The 15,448-nt window shown below is 38.6% G+C and overlaps 1 protein-coding gene across 8 annotated transcripts in view; it reads left to right on the top strand.

Moving 5' to 3' along the window:
• PPA2 (inorganic pyrophosphatase 2) overlaps positions 1-15,448 on the top strand; it is an 84,670-nt gene that overhangs the window by 28,472 nt on the left and 40,750 nt on the right. For 6 of the 8 annotated variants that reach the window (XM_060148546.1, XM_060148541.1, XM_060148542.1 and 3 more), the window contains 2 exons: positions 5,445-5,531; positions 12,909-13,035. In XM_060148546.1, the coding sequence (XP_060004529.1) occupies positions 5,445-5,531; positions 12,909-13,035 (214 nt within the window). The remainder of the gene's footprint in view (positions 1-5,444; positions 5,532-12,908; positions 13,036-15,448) is intronic. The other 2 variants (XM_060148547.1, XM_060148545.1) reach the window with 1 other exon arrangement.

Below are 15,448 nucleotides of genomic sequence, written 5' to 3'. Positions count from 1 at the left end.
TCACTTCCATCCCACCACAGCAGCTTCTTCAGTGTTTCGAGTGTCCCTTGGCGTTTCCACACCAGCCCTTCCTTCACAGAGCTGTTTATTCATTCTGTACACATTCTTTGAGTATCTAACGTTTGCCAGGCCATGTTCTAAGTACTGGAGGTAAAGCAGTGATAAAAGGGACAAAAATTCTTCTGGGACTTGTATTCTGGGCAGAGAGACAGACAAAAAAAAAAGTAAAAATGTACAGTACATCAGATAGTGGTAAGCGTGTTAGAGAAAAATAAATCAGGGAATGGGGCTGGGGTGTGTTGGGACTGTTGCGGTTTACACAGGGAGAAGGCCTCAGTGAGGTGGTATTATCTGGGGGGAGACCTGAAGAAAATGGGAAGGTGTTTATCTTAGTAAAGACCTGAGGAAGTGAGGGCCATCTAGGGCCATCTAGGGGAATTCATCAAGAAACAAGTATAAAGGTCCCGAGGTAGAAGGAGGCTTCTAGTGCCTGAGTAACAGAAAGGAGGCCAGTGTGGCTAGAATGGAAGTGAGGAAGAGGAAATCGACCTGTATTCTCTCTGCTGTTTTCAACCAGAGATCTTTAGTATCTTTTTACACCCAAACTGACGTTGTAGCGTGTGTGTGTATGTGTGTGAGAGTCTTCAGCAGAAGAATGTACTATAGACTGCGTAGAGGTGAAACACCAAACAAAAATAGCTACATAGATTCATGTTTATAAAAAGTTGAAATTAGGCCAGTTGATGGGCAAGGTACCGTACCCAGTATCTCTTTGCTTCAGGTTGATGTTAAGACAGAGTGAGCCTGTTAAAACGCAAGCCAGCCCCCGGTTCCATTTATGTTTTTGGTCTCGTGTCTAGCTTCTCTTCCTGCTCTCTCACCTCCACACTGGCCTTCTCACGACTGCTCTACGCTCCAGGCACACTCCTGCCTCAGGCCATCACACTGACTGTGTCCTCCAGCCTCCAGCCCGGGACGCTCTCTCCCAGTGGTCACATGTCCTGCCTTCTTAAATGTTTGCTGGTCGGTTACCTCCTTCACGGTGTCTGCCCAGAACATCCTTTACAGCTTTAACCCATGTACTCCCATTCCTCCTTCCATACTTGTTTTTTTTTCCCTTTTCCATTACACCTACCAACTTCTGACATGCTACATAATTTAGTTATTTACTATGTTTATTTTTAATATCTTTTAGCTAGAATGCAGTCTCCATAAGGGCAGGGATTCTGTCTGTTTTGTTCACTGATGTCTTCCAACTGCCCAGCTTAGTGTCTGGCACCAAGTAGGTGATCAGTAAATATTTGGGGATGAATGAATCCATGAATGCACGGTGTATGTTGCATTTGCTTCGTAGGCATGTGTGGGTAATTGGATTTTGCTGTTCTCTTACGATTTGTCTTGTAACAGCAGGAAGTTTGTCCAGAGCGGTTACCAAGCCAACCACGCTTGGAAGAACATTTAAGCAGCAGAATACTGTTTAAGTAGCAGCTTCTCCATTTAGCTTGTAATCCATCTGTGTGCCCTCATTTCAGACCTTCATCTGCCTTGACTGTCTAACCTTAATAACTTCCCTTGCAACAGCAATAATGCCTTCCTCAGAGTTTGAGTTTGGACTGGGCAAGAATCATCTTTGTCTTCCCCCGATTGTGCATATTTCCCACATATTATTCAAGTGTAATAACTTTCTGTGTAAATATTTAGAGGACCTGTCTGAATAATGTTAAAGGACTAGAATCACTAACTTCAAGATTTCTTCAGTCTTAATGTAATATCATTGTATTTATTACTTTGAACTTCATTATAAATTTGGTTCAGTGACCCCAAGTTTCATTTAGTACCGCTTCTTAGCTTTATAACCTGGGACCAGTGACTAAATGTCTCTAGGCCTATTTGTTCATCTGTATCATCCTGCCACCTACCCCACAAGGTTATTGTGGATATTGAATGAGATGATCAAAGCAAGTTTAGCCCTGTAGTGAGTGTTCAATAGTATTATCTCGATGATGACACTGTTGCCACTGATTGATATTAGCGGCTAATAGTAAATAGCTTTTGCTCCAGATTGAAGCTGGTGAACTTCAGGTAGCGGTTGAGTAGATCTTACTTCCTTTGACTTGATTATAGGAATTCTGATTGATCAGGAAGTAGTTCTCAAGAAGCATCTGTATACCCAGCTCTGTACCATTCAGTGATTTTTTTGAAGAGACTGAAGTACAAGATCATGGTGATTACAGATGTATTGGTTAATATTTATAAGATTGTAAGGTAATGATCTCAAAACCTTCATGAGGGTGAGTAAGGTTTGTTTTAGGCTAGATCAATAATCTATGTATTCTGATTTTTTTTCATAGCTTTATAGCCATCCTTTATATGAGTTTAGCATTATTTGTATTCTTCTTGATAGGTTTTTAAACTCTTTTTAAAGATTTTCGTGGGTCCCTGCTAAAATTTTTCTATATACTTAACATATATACGTATATACTACTAAATATATGCCTATGAGTCAGATTGCTAAGTTCTGAGTTACATACCTATATACTTTACTAGGTATTCACAAATTGTTTACAAAAGAACTTGTAATAATATATACTCCTACCAGTAGTAGTAGGGTTCCAGGTTTCTTACATCATTACCAGTATTTAGCATTATCAGATTTTTAAGTTTTTGAAATACCATCTCATTTTGGTTTTAATTTGTATTTCTCTGATCAGACTGGGTATCTTTTCATATATTTGTAAGTCATTCACGTTTCCTCTTTGAATTACCTGTTCCTGTCTTTGACCCATTTTGTATTGCATTGCTCTTTTTCTTATTTAACTGTAGAAGTTATTTCTAAATTCTGGATCTAATCTTTTGTCACTTTTGTGAAACAATTATTAAGATTTGGAATTTCCTCTTCTGGATATTTCTTTTCTAGCCTGACTGTACTTTTCTAGTTGTTTCTCTGCCTAGTTAGATACTTAAAGCTACACTCGAGGGCATAAAGTTTTAAATTTGTCAAGATTTCCTCTCCTAGTGATTGTTTGAAATTATACTGTATTTTCAAGTTAAGTTAGAAGTCATTTAGTATGACTCTCTTTTTGTAGTAAAAAACTGAGCCCTGAAGGTATAGAGTGTTAAAGGCAGGACTAGAGATAGAAAGAACTCGTATGGTCTTTTTTTCTGGTGAGGGAAATCATGAACCACTCACTCACCCTAAAATTGACAGCATTGTTATAGCTTAAGAATTTTGCCTGTATGTACTTATTTTCTCAAGAGAAGGAACTAAATTGATAGGTAATGTTGAAAGTGGAGTTTCTGAAGGGAATGTAGACCAATGAACCAATCAACAAACAAACACTCACAAAAACCAAATGGAATACCACTTATATGAAGACAGTTTTTGTGTCAGTACCAGAAAGGACTTCTGTAAATATTAAATCCGACCAAAATGGGCTAAGTTATCTCATGAATTTGTGAGCTTCCTGTTCACTGGTAGTATTTATGTAGATTATGAATGACCACTAACAACCATAGAATTCAGGGCTGGGATGTATCTAGCAATTGTCTTATTTAAGCCATTCTTTTTGTAGGTGAGGAAACTGAGGTCTGGATGTTTTGGCCAAGGTAGTTTGTGGCTAAAGTAGGACTAGAATCTAGGTATCTTCCTTCAGGCCGGAGTGACTTCTAGCTTATCACATTTGTTCCCTTCTGAGAGTGGGAGTGAGGTTAAGGAAGGTTCAAGAAAGGATTCCTGCATTAGGAAGGAAGAACCTCTCAGATATTTTCTGATTCTGCCTCTGGGTTTTCTAATTCCACTTATACTTCACTTCCATCTTGGCTTCTCCAGCACATTAAGATTAATTTTGTAGCATTTGTGACAAATGCTACACCATTTATCAGCATGGTGTTCTTCAGGGTGTTGACTGTGTCCTGTTGGTTTCTGTTCCTAACTCCTGGTCAAGAGTAGGTAATCAATAAATATTAACTCAATGAATGGATGCCTGGTAATAGAAAACAAGAAGCAGTAAGGTCAACCGTAGGAAAATATACTTAGGAGATTCTGAGAGTAAGAGAACTTAAAAGAAGAGAATCATGAATAAGGTTATATCTGAAAGTAATTGCCATTCAATTACCAAATATTTGTTATCAAAATCTGGGCATCATAACATAATTTTTAATAGCATGTGTTCTAATCTCATTGCCACCATTTAGAATCTGAGCTTGGCAAGTTTAAACTCTGTGCTGCAGTTTACTTATCTGTACAATGGGGTTAATAGTGGTACATTCTTCATGGGATACATGTATGTATATGTGTGTGTATATCACTGGGAAGGTATCTCTCACCTATAACCAATATGTAAGGTTAACAGTTATTTTTATTATCCTTATATTTTATTAGTAATGCTAGTATTGGGGGTAGTGAAATGTTAGTCGTGGTTTACTGATTTTGCTTTCTGGTAAGGATGGGTCATTTTATTCCTGAATATGCTATAATTATGATCAGAAGGGAAATACTAGAGTTTATCTAGGGTTTAGCTGTAAATAGGGTTCATTTTAAATTATCTATATAAAATTAGAGGAGCCAATCTTGGATAATCTGAAGTTCTAGGTAACATTCTTGAGATGACACAGTCTCTGCACATCTTATAAATCTGAGAGAAATAATTTCAGGGAACTTCTACAGTTCCACTTAGAATCAGCTAATTATGGAGCTTTTGGGGAAGGATAGTGCCTAAGGGATATTGAAGCTTGATAACAAATTTCCGTTATGCTGTTCGTTTATAAAAATACTCAATGTGTATAGTTTATAGCCAACAGGGTATAATCTTTTCAGTAAACTAAAGAGTTGATACCTTTTCATGGTTTTGTCAAATTTTCGAGATTTGATGACAAATGTAGAGGATTTTTAGAATGGAATGAAATGGGACAAAAATGGGTTTTTCTTTCGTAGATACTTGCTCTTTGGTTTATGAAGGGAAAACTGGGTTTGTTCTAGTAGAAGTTACTTAGAGTATAGGAAGTTTATTTTCAAACCTGGAAAGCCAGACCCAGTGCTGTTCCATGTCAAAGGAAGCAGTGAGTAGTGGAAGCAGCAGTCCAGACAGTTAGTGGAAACAAGGGCACAGACAACGGGAACACCTGAACTGAAGCTCTAAATAAAAGTGAGCATGATTTTAGACACTGACTAAACTTGGAAGAAGAGTGTATTTGTAAATACCACCCACTTTCAGATGTGATTATACAGACAAATGAAAGACAGAAGGGAGGAAATAGTATGAATCTGTTTTAATTATTATGATGCTTAGGGATGTACTGGCATGTTGGCATTGAGCCTATTTAATTTCTGAGAATTTTCCCCTCGGATTATGGCTATCTGTAAAACTTCATGGACATGTGGAAAGATTAAGATACATTATAGAGAGTATTAACCCGTATTCCACCCCCGCCCTTCTGTTTTTTAGACTTGGGAAGATCCCCATCGAAAAGATAAGAGCACAGACTGCTGTGGAGATAATGATCCTATTGATGTTTGTGAAATAGGCTCAAAGGTTTGTTGCATAGACTGTTATTCTAACATGTGTTCAACTTTATTCATGCCATAAAATTTCAGTTCTCTTTGGAAGGCACCGATTCTTCAACTCTTCAAAGTTCTAGCCTATTCATCCCTCTGATATCAGTTCTTTTTTGTCTCTTTACTTCCTTCTCTTAAACTAGGGGTTGGTAAACTACAGCTGGTGGCCGGTCAAGTCCAGCTCGCCACCTGTTTTTATAAATGACACAGCTCCAGCCGTTCATTTACATATGGTCTACGGCTGCTTTTGCACCACAGCAGCAGTTGAGGAGTGTAGCAGAGACCGTACAGTCTGCGATGTCTAAATATTTGCTATCTGACCTTTTACAGAATAAGTTTGCTGAGTCCTGTCTTCATCGTCCTTGCCCATTATCCAGACAGGAAGTTCAACACTGATGAAAGCCAGCTGGTACTCTTTTTTTTTGTGCCTGTTTCCAGGGTGCAGGGTCCCACTGGGGACAAACAAAACCTGAGCTTTCATAGGTTACTGCTACCCATAGAATACTGTGTGTCTTTGCTCACATTCTTCCTTTCTCCTATTTTCTACTGCATTTATTGCCAATATTTATTGTTCTCTGCAGACATTAAACTCCTTGTACTTTGTTCTCACTCCCAGCAGAACATGTTGTCTTTAATTTTGTAGAGCTCGTAGAAACCAGCATGTAGGAACCCCCTAACTTTCCCCGTTAGAGCACCAGACACCTGTGCCTGCAGACACTCCTTCTTCCCTTCCTTCTGTTACTCTGAGACCAGGGCTTCCCCCTGTGCTCTAGATCATGTCCCTTCTTGCCTCTTGAGTGACACTATTTTCTTAGCTCTTCTCTGTCCTGTATTTACAACTTCTCTTTCTTTATTGGCTTCCTCCCATATGCCTCCTCTCTTTTTCCTTTTCATAGGAAGACTTGTAAAAAGAGTCAACACTGACCTCTATCTCCTCCTTCCCGCTTAATCTTCAACCTATTTCAAAATTGTTTCCGTCCCCCCATTATTTCAGTGAAACTGCTCTTACTAAGGTTACTGGTAACTTTCTTTTAGCCAAATCCAACTGGCCTGTTTCACAGGTTTTGTCTAACTTGAATTTACCTTAGTATTTTATACCTTTCACCTCATCTTCCTTCTTCAGTCTCTTTGCTTGGCTTTGATTATATCATAGTATCTTGGATATCCTCTAATCCTCATTCCTCCTGGGTTTCTTTGGCAAGCTCCTTTCTTCTGCCTGCTCCTTAAGCATTGCTTCGCTTGAAGGTTGTGCCCTGGTTCACCTCTTCTTCACTTGGTGTCGCGACTCCCTTGGTGATCCAGTCCCAAGCATTCATGGTTTTGCTCTCAAATTAATGTCCAGCTCAGACCTACGTTCTCAACTACTACACGTACACTTGAGTGTCTCCCAGGCGCCTCAAACTCATTGTGTCCGAAACTGAATTCATTGTTTCCTCCTGTCCACATGAAGGACGTCTCTCCTCCTTCCCTCCTCACCTCCAGGTTCTTGAGCCAGAAACTGACGGGACATCCTTGATTGTCCTTTGCTTCTCTTTATCCTATTAGTCATGAAATACTGATTCTGTTGTTCTAAATGGCCTTTAAATCTCTTTCTTTCCATTATCACTGCAGCCAGCTTTGTCTAGTCCTCAATTATATTGCACTTGAATTATTCCTACTACTGACCAGTTTCCTTGCCGAGTCTTATTTTCCCTCCTGATTCCAGATTCTTTTCCGGCTCTACTCTTTTTGAGTCCCTGTCCCCTCCTTTTCTGACTTCCTCTCCTGCCACTGTTCGTCTGCAGCTGTACCGAACTTCCAATTCCTATAATGTATCTGCTGTCACTCGTGTACAGGCCTTCACACAAGCTGTTCCCTTCATGTAGAATGGAATATTCTCTTCCTTCACTTTATTTGACTTTCCCCTTCTTTTCACTTTACCTCCCCCTGCTCATCCTTCGGATCTCAGCTGTAATATCACTTCCTCTCAGAAGTCTCCCTTTGCCCTCTGTACACTAACATACTTGCTCTCTGGTCTGTGCTTCCTCAGTACCAATAGTGCTGTGTTTTTGGTCTAATTGTCTCCTCCGAGATGGCAGTGAGCTCTGTGAGGATGGGACTCACCGTTACAGCATGTAACTCAGTGCCTGGCACCGGGCGTATGCTTAATGTAAGACGTTCCAAATGCAATCATTACTTGAGTCATATTCTTCTAGCTGAGGTTAAATCGGTTTTCTCTGGAAACTCATATTAGCACTTTTAGGCTTCCAGAATGTTATTCAGTGAATAGTGTCCTCTGATTCTTTGTCACTTTGTTTATTTACTGTATTCTTCTGTTACTCTTTTTTCTTTCTCATCTTCTTCCTCATTCTCCTTTCTTATTCCTCCTCCTTTCCTCCTCTTCTTCATCCTCTTCTTTGACTTTCTGTTCCTTCTCTTTTTGCTTTTTCTCCTTCTATTCTTCTACTTCTTTTTTTCTTCCTTGTACTTTTATTCTCTTCCACCACCCCACCCTTCCCCCACCCCTCCCCCGGCTTCTTTTCCTTCCCTCTGTCTCTTACTCCTTTCCTGCAGGGGAGATTCCCTTCCAACTTAGATTTCTAGTTTACACCCAGATAAGGACAAATAGGGGCTAGAGTTCATGCTTGTGTTACTCTATAATTCCTTTATCTCTCCAGCAGAAATATGGCCAAATTGTTTGCTTTATTTCAAATTTAAGCTATAGTTTACAAATTTATTTTTTGGCCTTTTTTCTCTAGAGGGGGTAGTGAAGTGTGTATAAAATGAATAGATTAGAAGGAAGAATATAAATATTTCAATGAGTACCTCCTTTGTTCCAGATGCTATGCTATATACTTTGGGTCAGTTTCCTGTGTCTTATTTTATGATAAGAAGAGTCACTAAATTAAATAACATTACATCGATGGAAAGGTTATATAGTAGAAAACCCTAATTCTTTTTATTTTATTGAAGCATAGTTGATTTACAATATTTTGTGTTAATTTCTGCTGTACAGCAAAGTGATTCAGCTATACATATATATACATTCTTTTTCATATTCTTTTCCATTATGGTTTATCACATATATTGAATATAGTTCCCAATGCTATTCAGTAGGACCTTGTTGTTTATCCATTCTATATATAATAGCTTACATCTGCTAATCCCCAAATCCCTATCCATCCCTCCCTACCACCCCTACCCCTTGGCAACCACAAGTATGTTCTCTGTGTCTGTGAGTCTGTTTCTGTTTCGTAGGTAAGTTCATTTGTGTCATATTTTAGATCCCACATATAACAGATCATATGGTATTTGTCTTTCTCTTTCTCACTGACTTCATTTAGTATGATAATCTCTAAGTCCATCCATGTTGCTGCAAATGGCATTATTTCATTCTTTTTTATGGCTGAGTAATATTCCATTGTATATATGTGCCACATCTTCTTTATCCATTCACCTGTCAGTAGACATTTTGGTTGCTTCCATGTCTTGGCTATTGTAAATAGTGCTGCCATGAACATAAGGGTGCATGTATCTTTTGGAAATTACAGTTTCGTCTGGGTATATGCCCAGGAGTGGGATTGCTGGATCATATGGCAACTCTATTTTAGCTTTTTGAGGAACCTGTGTACTGTTTTCCATAGTAGCTGCATCAACAAACATTCCCACCAACAATGTAGGAAGGTTCCTTAGAAAACTCTTACTCTGAAGGTGTAATCCTTGGGGCCACTCAGTTTATACTAAGTGCAGATTATTAAGTTAATTTAAATCCTTGTGCAGATATTAAGTGTAAGCAAAAAGATTAAATGAAAGTATCTTATTTTCACTGATGTAAAAATTTGTCAGTGAGCATGTAATTAACGAGATTGGTAACTGGAAATCATGAAAATCTTGGTACCTGATAAACTGATTTGACTTAGTAACACTAAGTCATTATTGACAAAACAAGGAAATCTAAGAAAACTTGATATACAGGCTTTTAAATAAACATATCAAAGTCACTAAATATGTGGAATAAAATTAAAGGTTTTAAATGTAAGTGATTTGTAACAAGGTATACATCATTAATCTTGAAAGCATGTAGAGAGCAGTCCCTGGTTGACAGCCAGCAAATTTAGGGGGACCTCAGTCCTACAATTGCAAAGAATTGCATTTAAATGGGTTCTTTCTTAGAACCTTCAGATCAGAGCCTAGCCTGGCCAACACCTTGATTTTGGCCTTGTCAGGCCATGAGCAGAGAATCTAGCTGTGTTGTGCCTAAACTCCTGACCCATGGAAAATGTGAGATAATGTACACTATTTTAAGCCTTTTGATTTATAATAACTTGTTACACTACAGTAAAAACCTAATACACAGGATAACAGGCTTTAAGCAGTTTTACTTTCCATAGTTTTTTATATTGATTGGGTCCAGTTGAAGTTTTACCCCTCATTCTTCAAATTCTAGATCAGCACAGAAGTTTTGTTGTAGACCACTATTACATTCTGCCCATTCCAGGTTCCCAGGAGTTAGCAGTTGACAAGTGTGAGCAGATAAGTACAGGTAGAGCCCAGAGAGAAAAAATATTAATATCTGTGGAAGACCTCTTGTGTTCTAGTTCATGCATCTGTTGTTTCCTTTGCTCTTTATCTTTACATCAAGGAGTAAGTCATGTGATCTCCATTTTACTGTGGAGAAACCAAGTCCTAAAATATTGTGTGAAGTAGTTGGCCTCAGTCACCTCTAGGAGTGGTGGAGGAAGAATTTGACCCCATATATTTGTGACTTAAAAATCCTGTCTTTTGAAGTATTTTTATAATAGCTAGAAAAGTCTGTAATAACCCTAGTCTGATTCTGCCTGAAATCTTTGAGGCATACCTACATTCTTGTTTCATAGTGTCTACTCATTTTTGAAACATGGTCAACTGTATGATTCCCAAGGAATTAGTAACAGAATCTTCTGTGTACATTAATTTCCTCGCAGGGTAGACTGAGAGTTTTATAATGGAACTGAGGCAATAGGATTTATCTTATATCCAAAACAATTTATTCTTTTAGTTAATGAGGCCCGAAAAAATATTTAGTAAACATGAAGTAAGTACTTAATTGCCATCTAAACAATAGGCCTTTGTTGGGACTACAGCTCCTTTATCTTGCTTCGGGCTATGCCTGGCTAGTCCTTAAATCATCTATAAGGAACATCATAGAAGAAAGCCGCTTTTAACACCACATATGTAAATGGGCAAAGGAAAAGGAGCAGAGTCCTGGAAGTTGTTAATAGACTTAGAATCACAGATACAGAAATTTTTAAGTTAAGTTCTTTGAGAAGTGTTATTCATTTGGTATCTAACATTATGTGTTCTGCAAAATTTGTTGAATTGCTTTAGACTGAATTGAATTGTGGGGTATTCAGAAGAATTTTGCCATCTGTTTTTAAGCATCTTATCCTGAGTTTTTGGTTTGATTGAGAGAATTTCCTTTCCAGTTTTTAAAGTGTTATTGCAAGGCAGTGGTTTGTCTAATCCCTTTCTGTTGCTTATGAGATCAGAGGGCATTTATCATTCTGATGAAATTTGGTAATTCCCAGACATGCTTCCTGCTTGCCCTTGTAACCATAAATGTCTCAAATCTGCTCTTATGTTGTATGAAATTTCAAAGTAAATTAATTCTTGTGAATAAAAATAAAACAATTTAGAAGGTGCCTTTAAAAACTATATATGATTCCCAGTAATTCTGATAGACACCCCTGTCACCAAAGTCTGCTGCAGGCTCCTCAGCTTTGGCACTATTGACATTTTGGGTGGATGATACTGTAATAGGAGACTGTCCTGTGCAGCATCCCTGGCCTCTTCCCCGCTAATGTGCTAATAATACCCCCCCAGTTGTGACAACCCCAAATGTCCCCAGCATTGCCACATGTCCTCTAGAGGGCAAAATTGCCTCTGGCTGAGAAGCAGGGATGCAGTTCATCACTGAGTTAACCAATGGAGCCACCTTTCATTGATGATTATGTGATAACTTTGAACATTTTTGTTTTATAAAGGACCTCCTGGCATGAGGTGTGTAAGTCTCCCCAACAAGATTGTAAACCTTTAAGAAAGGGGATGCTTTCTTTTTGTATACATAGTGTCTAATGTAGTGCTGGGCACTAAATAGAGCCCAAACATGTGAGAGTCTGGCTAATATAATTGTGCATATTCTCCTAAAAGTGGTATTTCAGTTTAGTTTATACAGTCACATTAATCTGTTGGATAAACTAATTTCACTTTCATGCAGATTTCTATTAAGATTTCAGATTCATTTTGCAAATGTTCTGAAAGGATTTATTTGACTTTCTGGTTTAAGATCTGTTTTTTTCTCTCAAATAATTTCAAGATACAACAGTGACTTTCCTTTGCATACCTTGATTTCCAGATGTAAAGCTGAATTTTGAAACATGAAGGAATTATTCTGAAGCATGTGTTCAGATTTCAGCTTACAGTGAAATTCTATAGCCGACTAAACCTTTAAAAATAAAAGGCTGTAGAAAGAATGCATGCATATAAACTTGGCATTGGCAACTTGAGGGAACCACTGAAATAACTTTCTTTAGTACAAGGAACATCTGCTTCAACGTCATGCTGTTTCTTGGTTTCACTTAAAATCTTTTTAAAGCATTTTATGAAACCTGCTTTGTCTCTGTCTTTAACATTTTAATAATTCTTTCATTGTCATTCATTATCTTAAGGCTGTATTCAGATATGATAAAAATTTACTTTTCACTAGTAACTGATAAATATAGTTTGCAAAAAAGGTACTATAGGGCTTCCCTGGTGGCGCAGTGGTTGAGAGTCCGCCTGCCGATGCAGGGGACACGGGTTCGTGCCCCGGTCCGGGAAGATCCCACATGCCGCGGAGCGGCTGGGCCCGTGAGCCATGGCCGCTGAGCCTGCGCGTCCGGAGCCTGTGCTCCGCAATGGGAGAGGCCACACCAGTGAGAGGCCCGCGTACCAAAAAAAAAAAAAAAAAAAAGGTACTATAAAGCAGTTTCAAAGGATTCTCATGTCTTTTTACCCCCAAGTTTCAAAGGATTCTCATGTCTTTTTACCCCCAAGCAGCAGAAGCCAGATTTATATTATAACATGATATACATGACTTTATTTTCTGCTTATTAGTATGAGTTTCTAGGCCTAGTACATTAAATTTTAAGATCTATAAATAATTTCAGTTTCCAGAAAGGGATCAAGACATCTATTCTAAGAAGGATATCATAAAAGGCTTTAGGACTGTGTTTACAATAATTTTAATTATTAAGTTTCAGTCTATAGTGCTTTTAATCTTTCATATAGATTTTTATGATATATGAGTAAATTTCTCCAAAGCCTGGCAAATGCTGAATTTCTTTCCTCTTTAAAGGTTCTTTCTCGTGGAGATGTTGTTCATGTGAAGATCCTTGGAATTTTGGCTCTTATTGATCAGGGTGAAACAGATTGGAAATTAATTGCTATCAATGTGAATGATCCTGAAGCCTCGAAGTTTCATGGTAAGTCTGTAACTTTCCAGAAACAGAAGTAAATCAGTGTGTCATTGGAATTCTTAGAATTTAAAAGAGGCTCATGTAGAACACAGTGTATATTTTGGGAGTTAAACTTATACGTTTTGTTTTCTAATTCTCTCTCCATGGACTATAAAGGGCAATTCAATATGATTGTGTCTGAGTTATGTCGTACTGCTGGGAGGAGCAAGAGAACGAAAAGGAGTGCAGACAGACAGACGATACTTCAGATTAAGAAAGTACAATCTATGGGTTCCCTTCCCCCTCACCTCCTTCCCTCCCGCCCTTCATTCTTTTCTTTCTTAAGTCTCTCTTTTATTCACTTGAGTAACAGGAAAAATAAAAAAACAAAAAGGGGAGTGTTCATCAAAGACATAAGCTGTCTTTGCGGTACCCGGGCCTCTCACTGTTGTGGCCTCTCCCTTTGCGGAGCACAGGCTCCGGACGTGCAGGTTCAGCGGCCATGGCTCACGGGCCCAGCCGCTCCGCGGCATGTGGGATCTTCCCGGACCGGGGCACGAACCCGTGTCCCCTGCATCGGCAGGCGGACTCTCAACCACTGCACCACCAGCGAAGCCCCATAAGCTGGTTTTATACCTAGTTTTTGTTCTGTCTTGTACAGGTGAAGGGAAAGATAACGGCCCTCTAACAAAATTTTGATGTCCCAGAAATTTAAGTTCCAGAAGTTTGGTATGATAAAGAGTTAACTTTCTTTGGTGTCGGACGGACTTCAGTTTGCGTTCTGGCTGTGCTACTTTCTACTTGAGTGACTTTGGATAGATCATTTAACCTTTCTGAATTTCAGTTTGCTCATCTAATAATGTAGGTAATTATACCTACTTGTGAGCTTGTTGGCAGTATAAGAGATGATTTACTTAAGCATCTGGCTGTCATATGAAGTGTTGGATATATGGCCACTATTATTATTCTCTGACCAATTTTTTTCCCCTAGTTTTCTAACCTTTTTCCTTTCAGTTTCATCCTTATTTGGGATCCTGGTCTTTTCTAGACCTCAATTCTTATCTCAATTTGAAAATATACCATTTCTGAATTGACTGAAACTCATTAACACTTACATTTTAAACTGTCTTAATTTATGTGCATTTAAAACCTTTTCTTCACCATGGAGCAGGAAGGAGAAGTACAGAGAGGGAAACTCCTGATGCAGAAAACATACTTTGCAGACTTTCTAGTTTTTACACAGAGCTGCACTAGCAAGAGGGATGTGTAAAAGCTGTTCTCAGGGATTTTTTTCCATTATAATTGTGCATGCTCAATTTAACATAAGCATTACCACTGATCAACATTGCTTTTTGAAATGCACCAAAATGTAAGCATAGCTGCATTTAATAAAGGAAGTGTTTTCTTAAAAAAAACAAAAAAACAAAAAACTTTTCTTGCACATGGAACAACAAGAGAGATTTTATGCCATTCTTGCTTGTAATTGAGAAAGGGAGGGGTCTGATCGGGTGAAGTACATATAACCTCAAGGTCAAAACTAAAACATGAAAACTACAATTAAAATATGAGACTCAAGCCCATAAACCATATATTTTTCTTATCTATTTCATTATTTTGCACTGGATTTCTTTATTATTGTATTTCTCACATATATATGTATGCGTGTATATATGTATACATATGTAACAAGAGTAAATCAGTACCCAATTTAAAAGTTTTTTAATACATAAGCTGCTCCTCAGATGAGAACTGATAATATAATGATACAACAGCCAGCAAAAGCAAACTGTTCAACTAATTCATTTGTGATGTGGCACACTAAAGTCACGAAACTCTACTGAGGGATGTCCCTTTAAACTGGAGAGGCTGAGAGTCTAAGGAAACTAGTCTTTAGCTCAGTACTGTTGGAGATGTGATTTAACACCTCAAATTCCCTAACATATGTCAAACACTGGTGCCTGTCCTAGTACATATTATTATTCTTAATTTAGAAGAATCTCAAAGGATTTAAATAAATTGCCTAGGGACTTCCCTGGTGGCACAGGGGTTAAGAATCCACCTGCCAGTGCAGGGAACACGGGTTCGATCCCTGGTCCGGGAAGATCCCATGTGCCGCGGAGCAGCTAAGCCCGTGCGCCACAACTAACTGAGCCTGCGCTCTAGAGCCCGCGAGCCACGACTACTGAAGCCCGCGCGCCCAGAGCCTGTGCTCCGCAAGAAGAGAAGCCACCACCATGAGAAGCCCGCGCACCACGAAGAAGAGTAGCCCCCGCTCACCGCAACCAGAGAAAGCCTGTGCAGCAACGAAGACCCAACGCAGCCAAAAATAAATAAATTTTAAAATAAATAAATAAATAACTTGTCTAAGTTTGCACATTTAGTAAATAGTGGAACCATGATTTGAACTCATTTCAGTCTGATGAGAAAGTCCATTGTCCCA

Source organism: Lagenorhynchus albirostris, chromosome 4 (assembly GCF_949774975.1).
Source record: "Lagenorhynchus albirostris chromosome 4, mLagAlb1.1, whole genome shotgun sequence".
NCBI classification, from domain to species: Eukaryota; Metazoa; Chordata; class Mammalia; order Artiodactyla; family Delphinidae; genus Lagenorhynchus; species Lagenorhynchus albirostris.
Note: the sequence above shows the minus strand (reverse complement) of the source record. Positions and strands in the feature narration are given on the sequence as shown.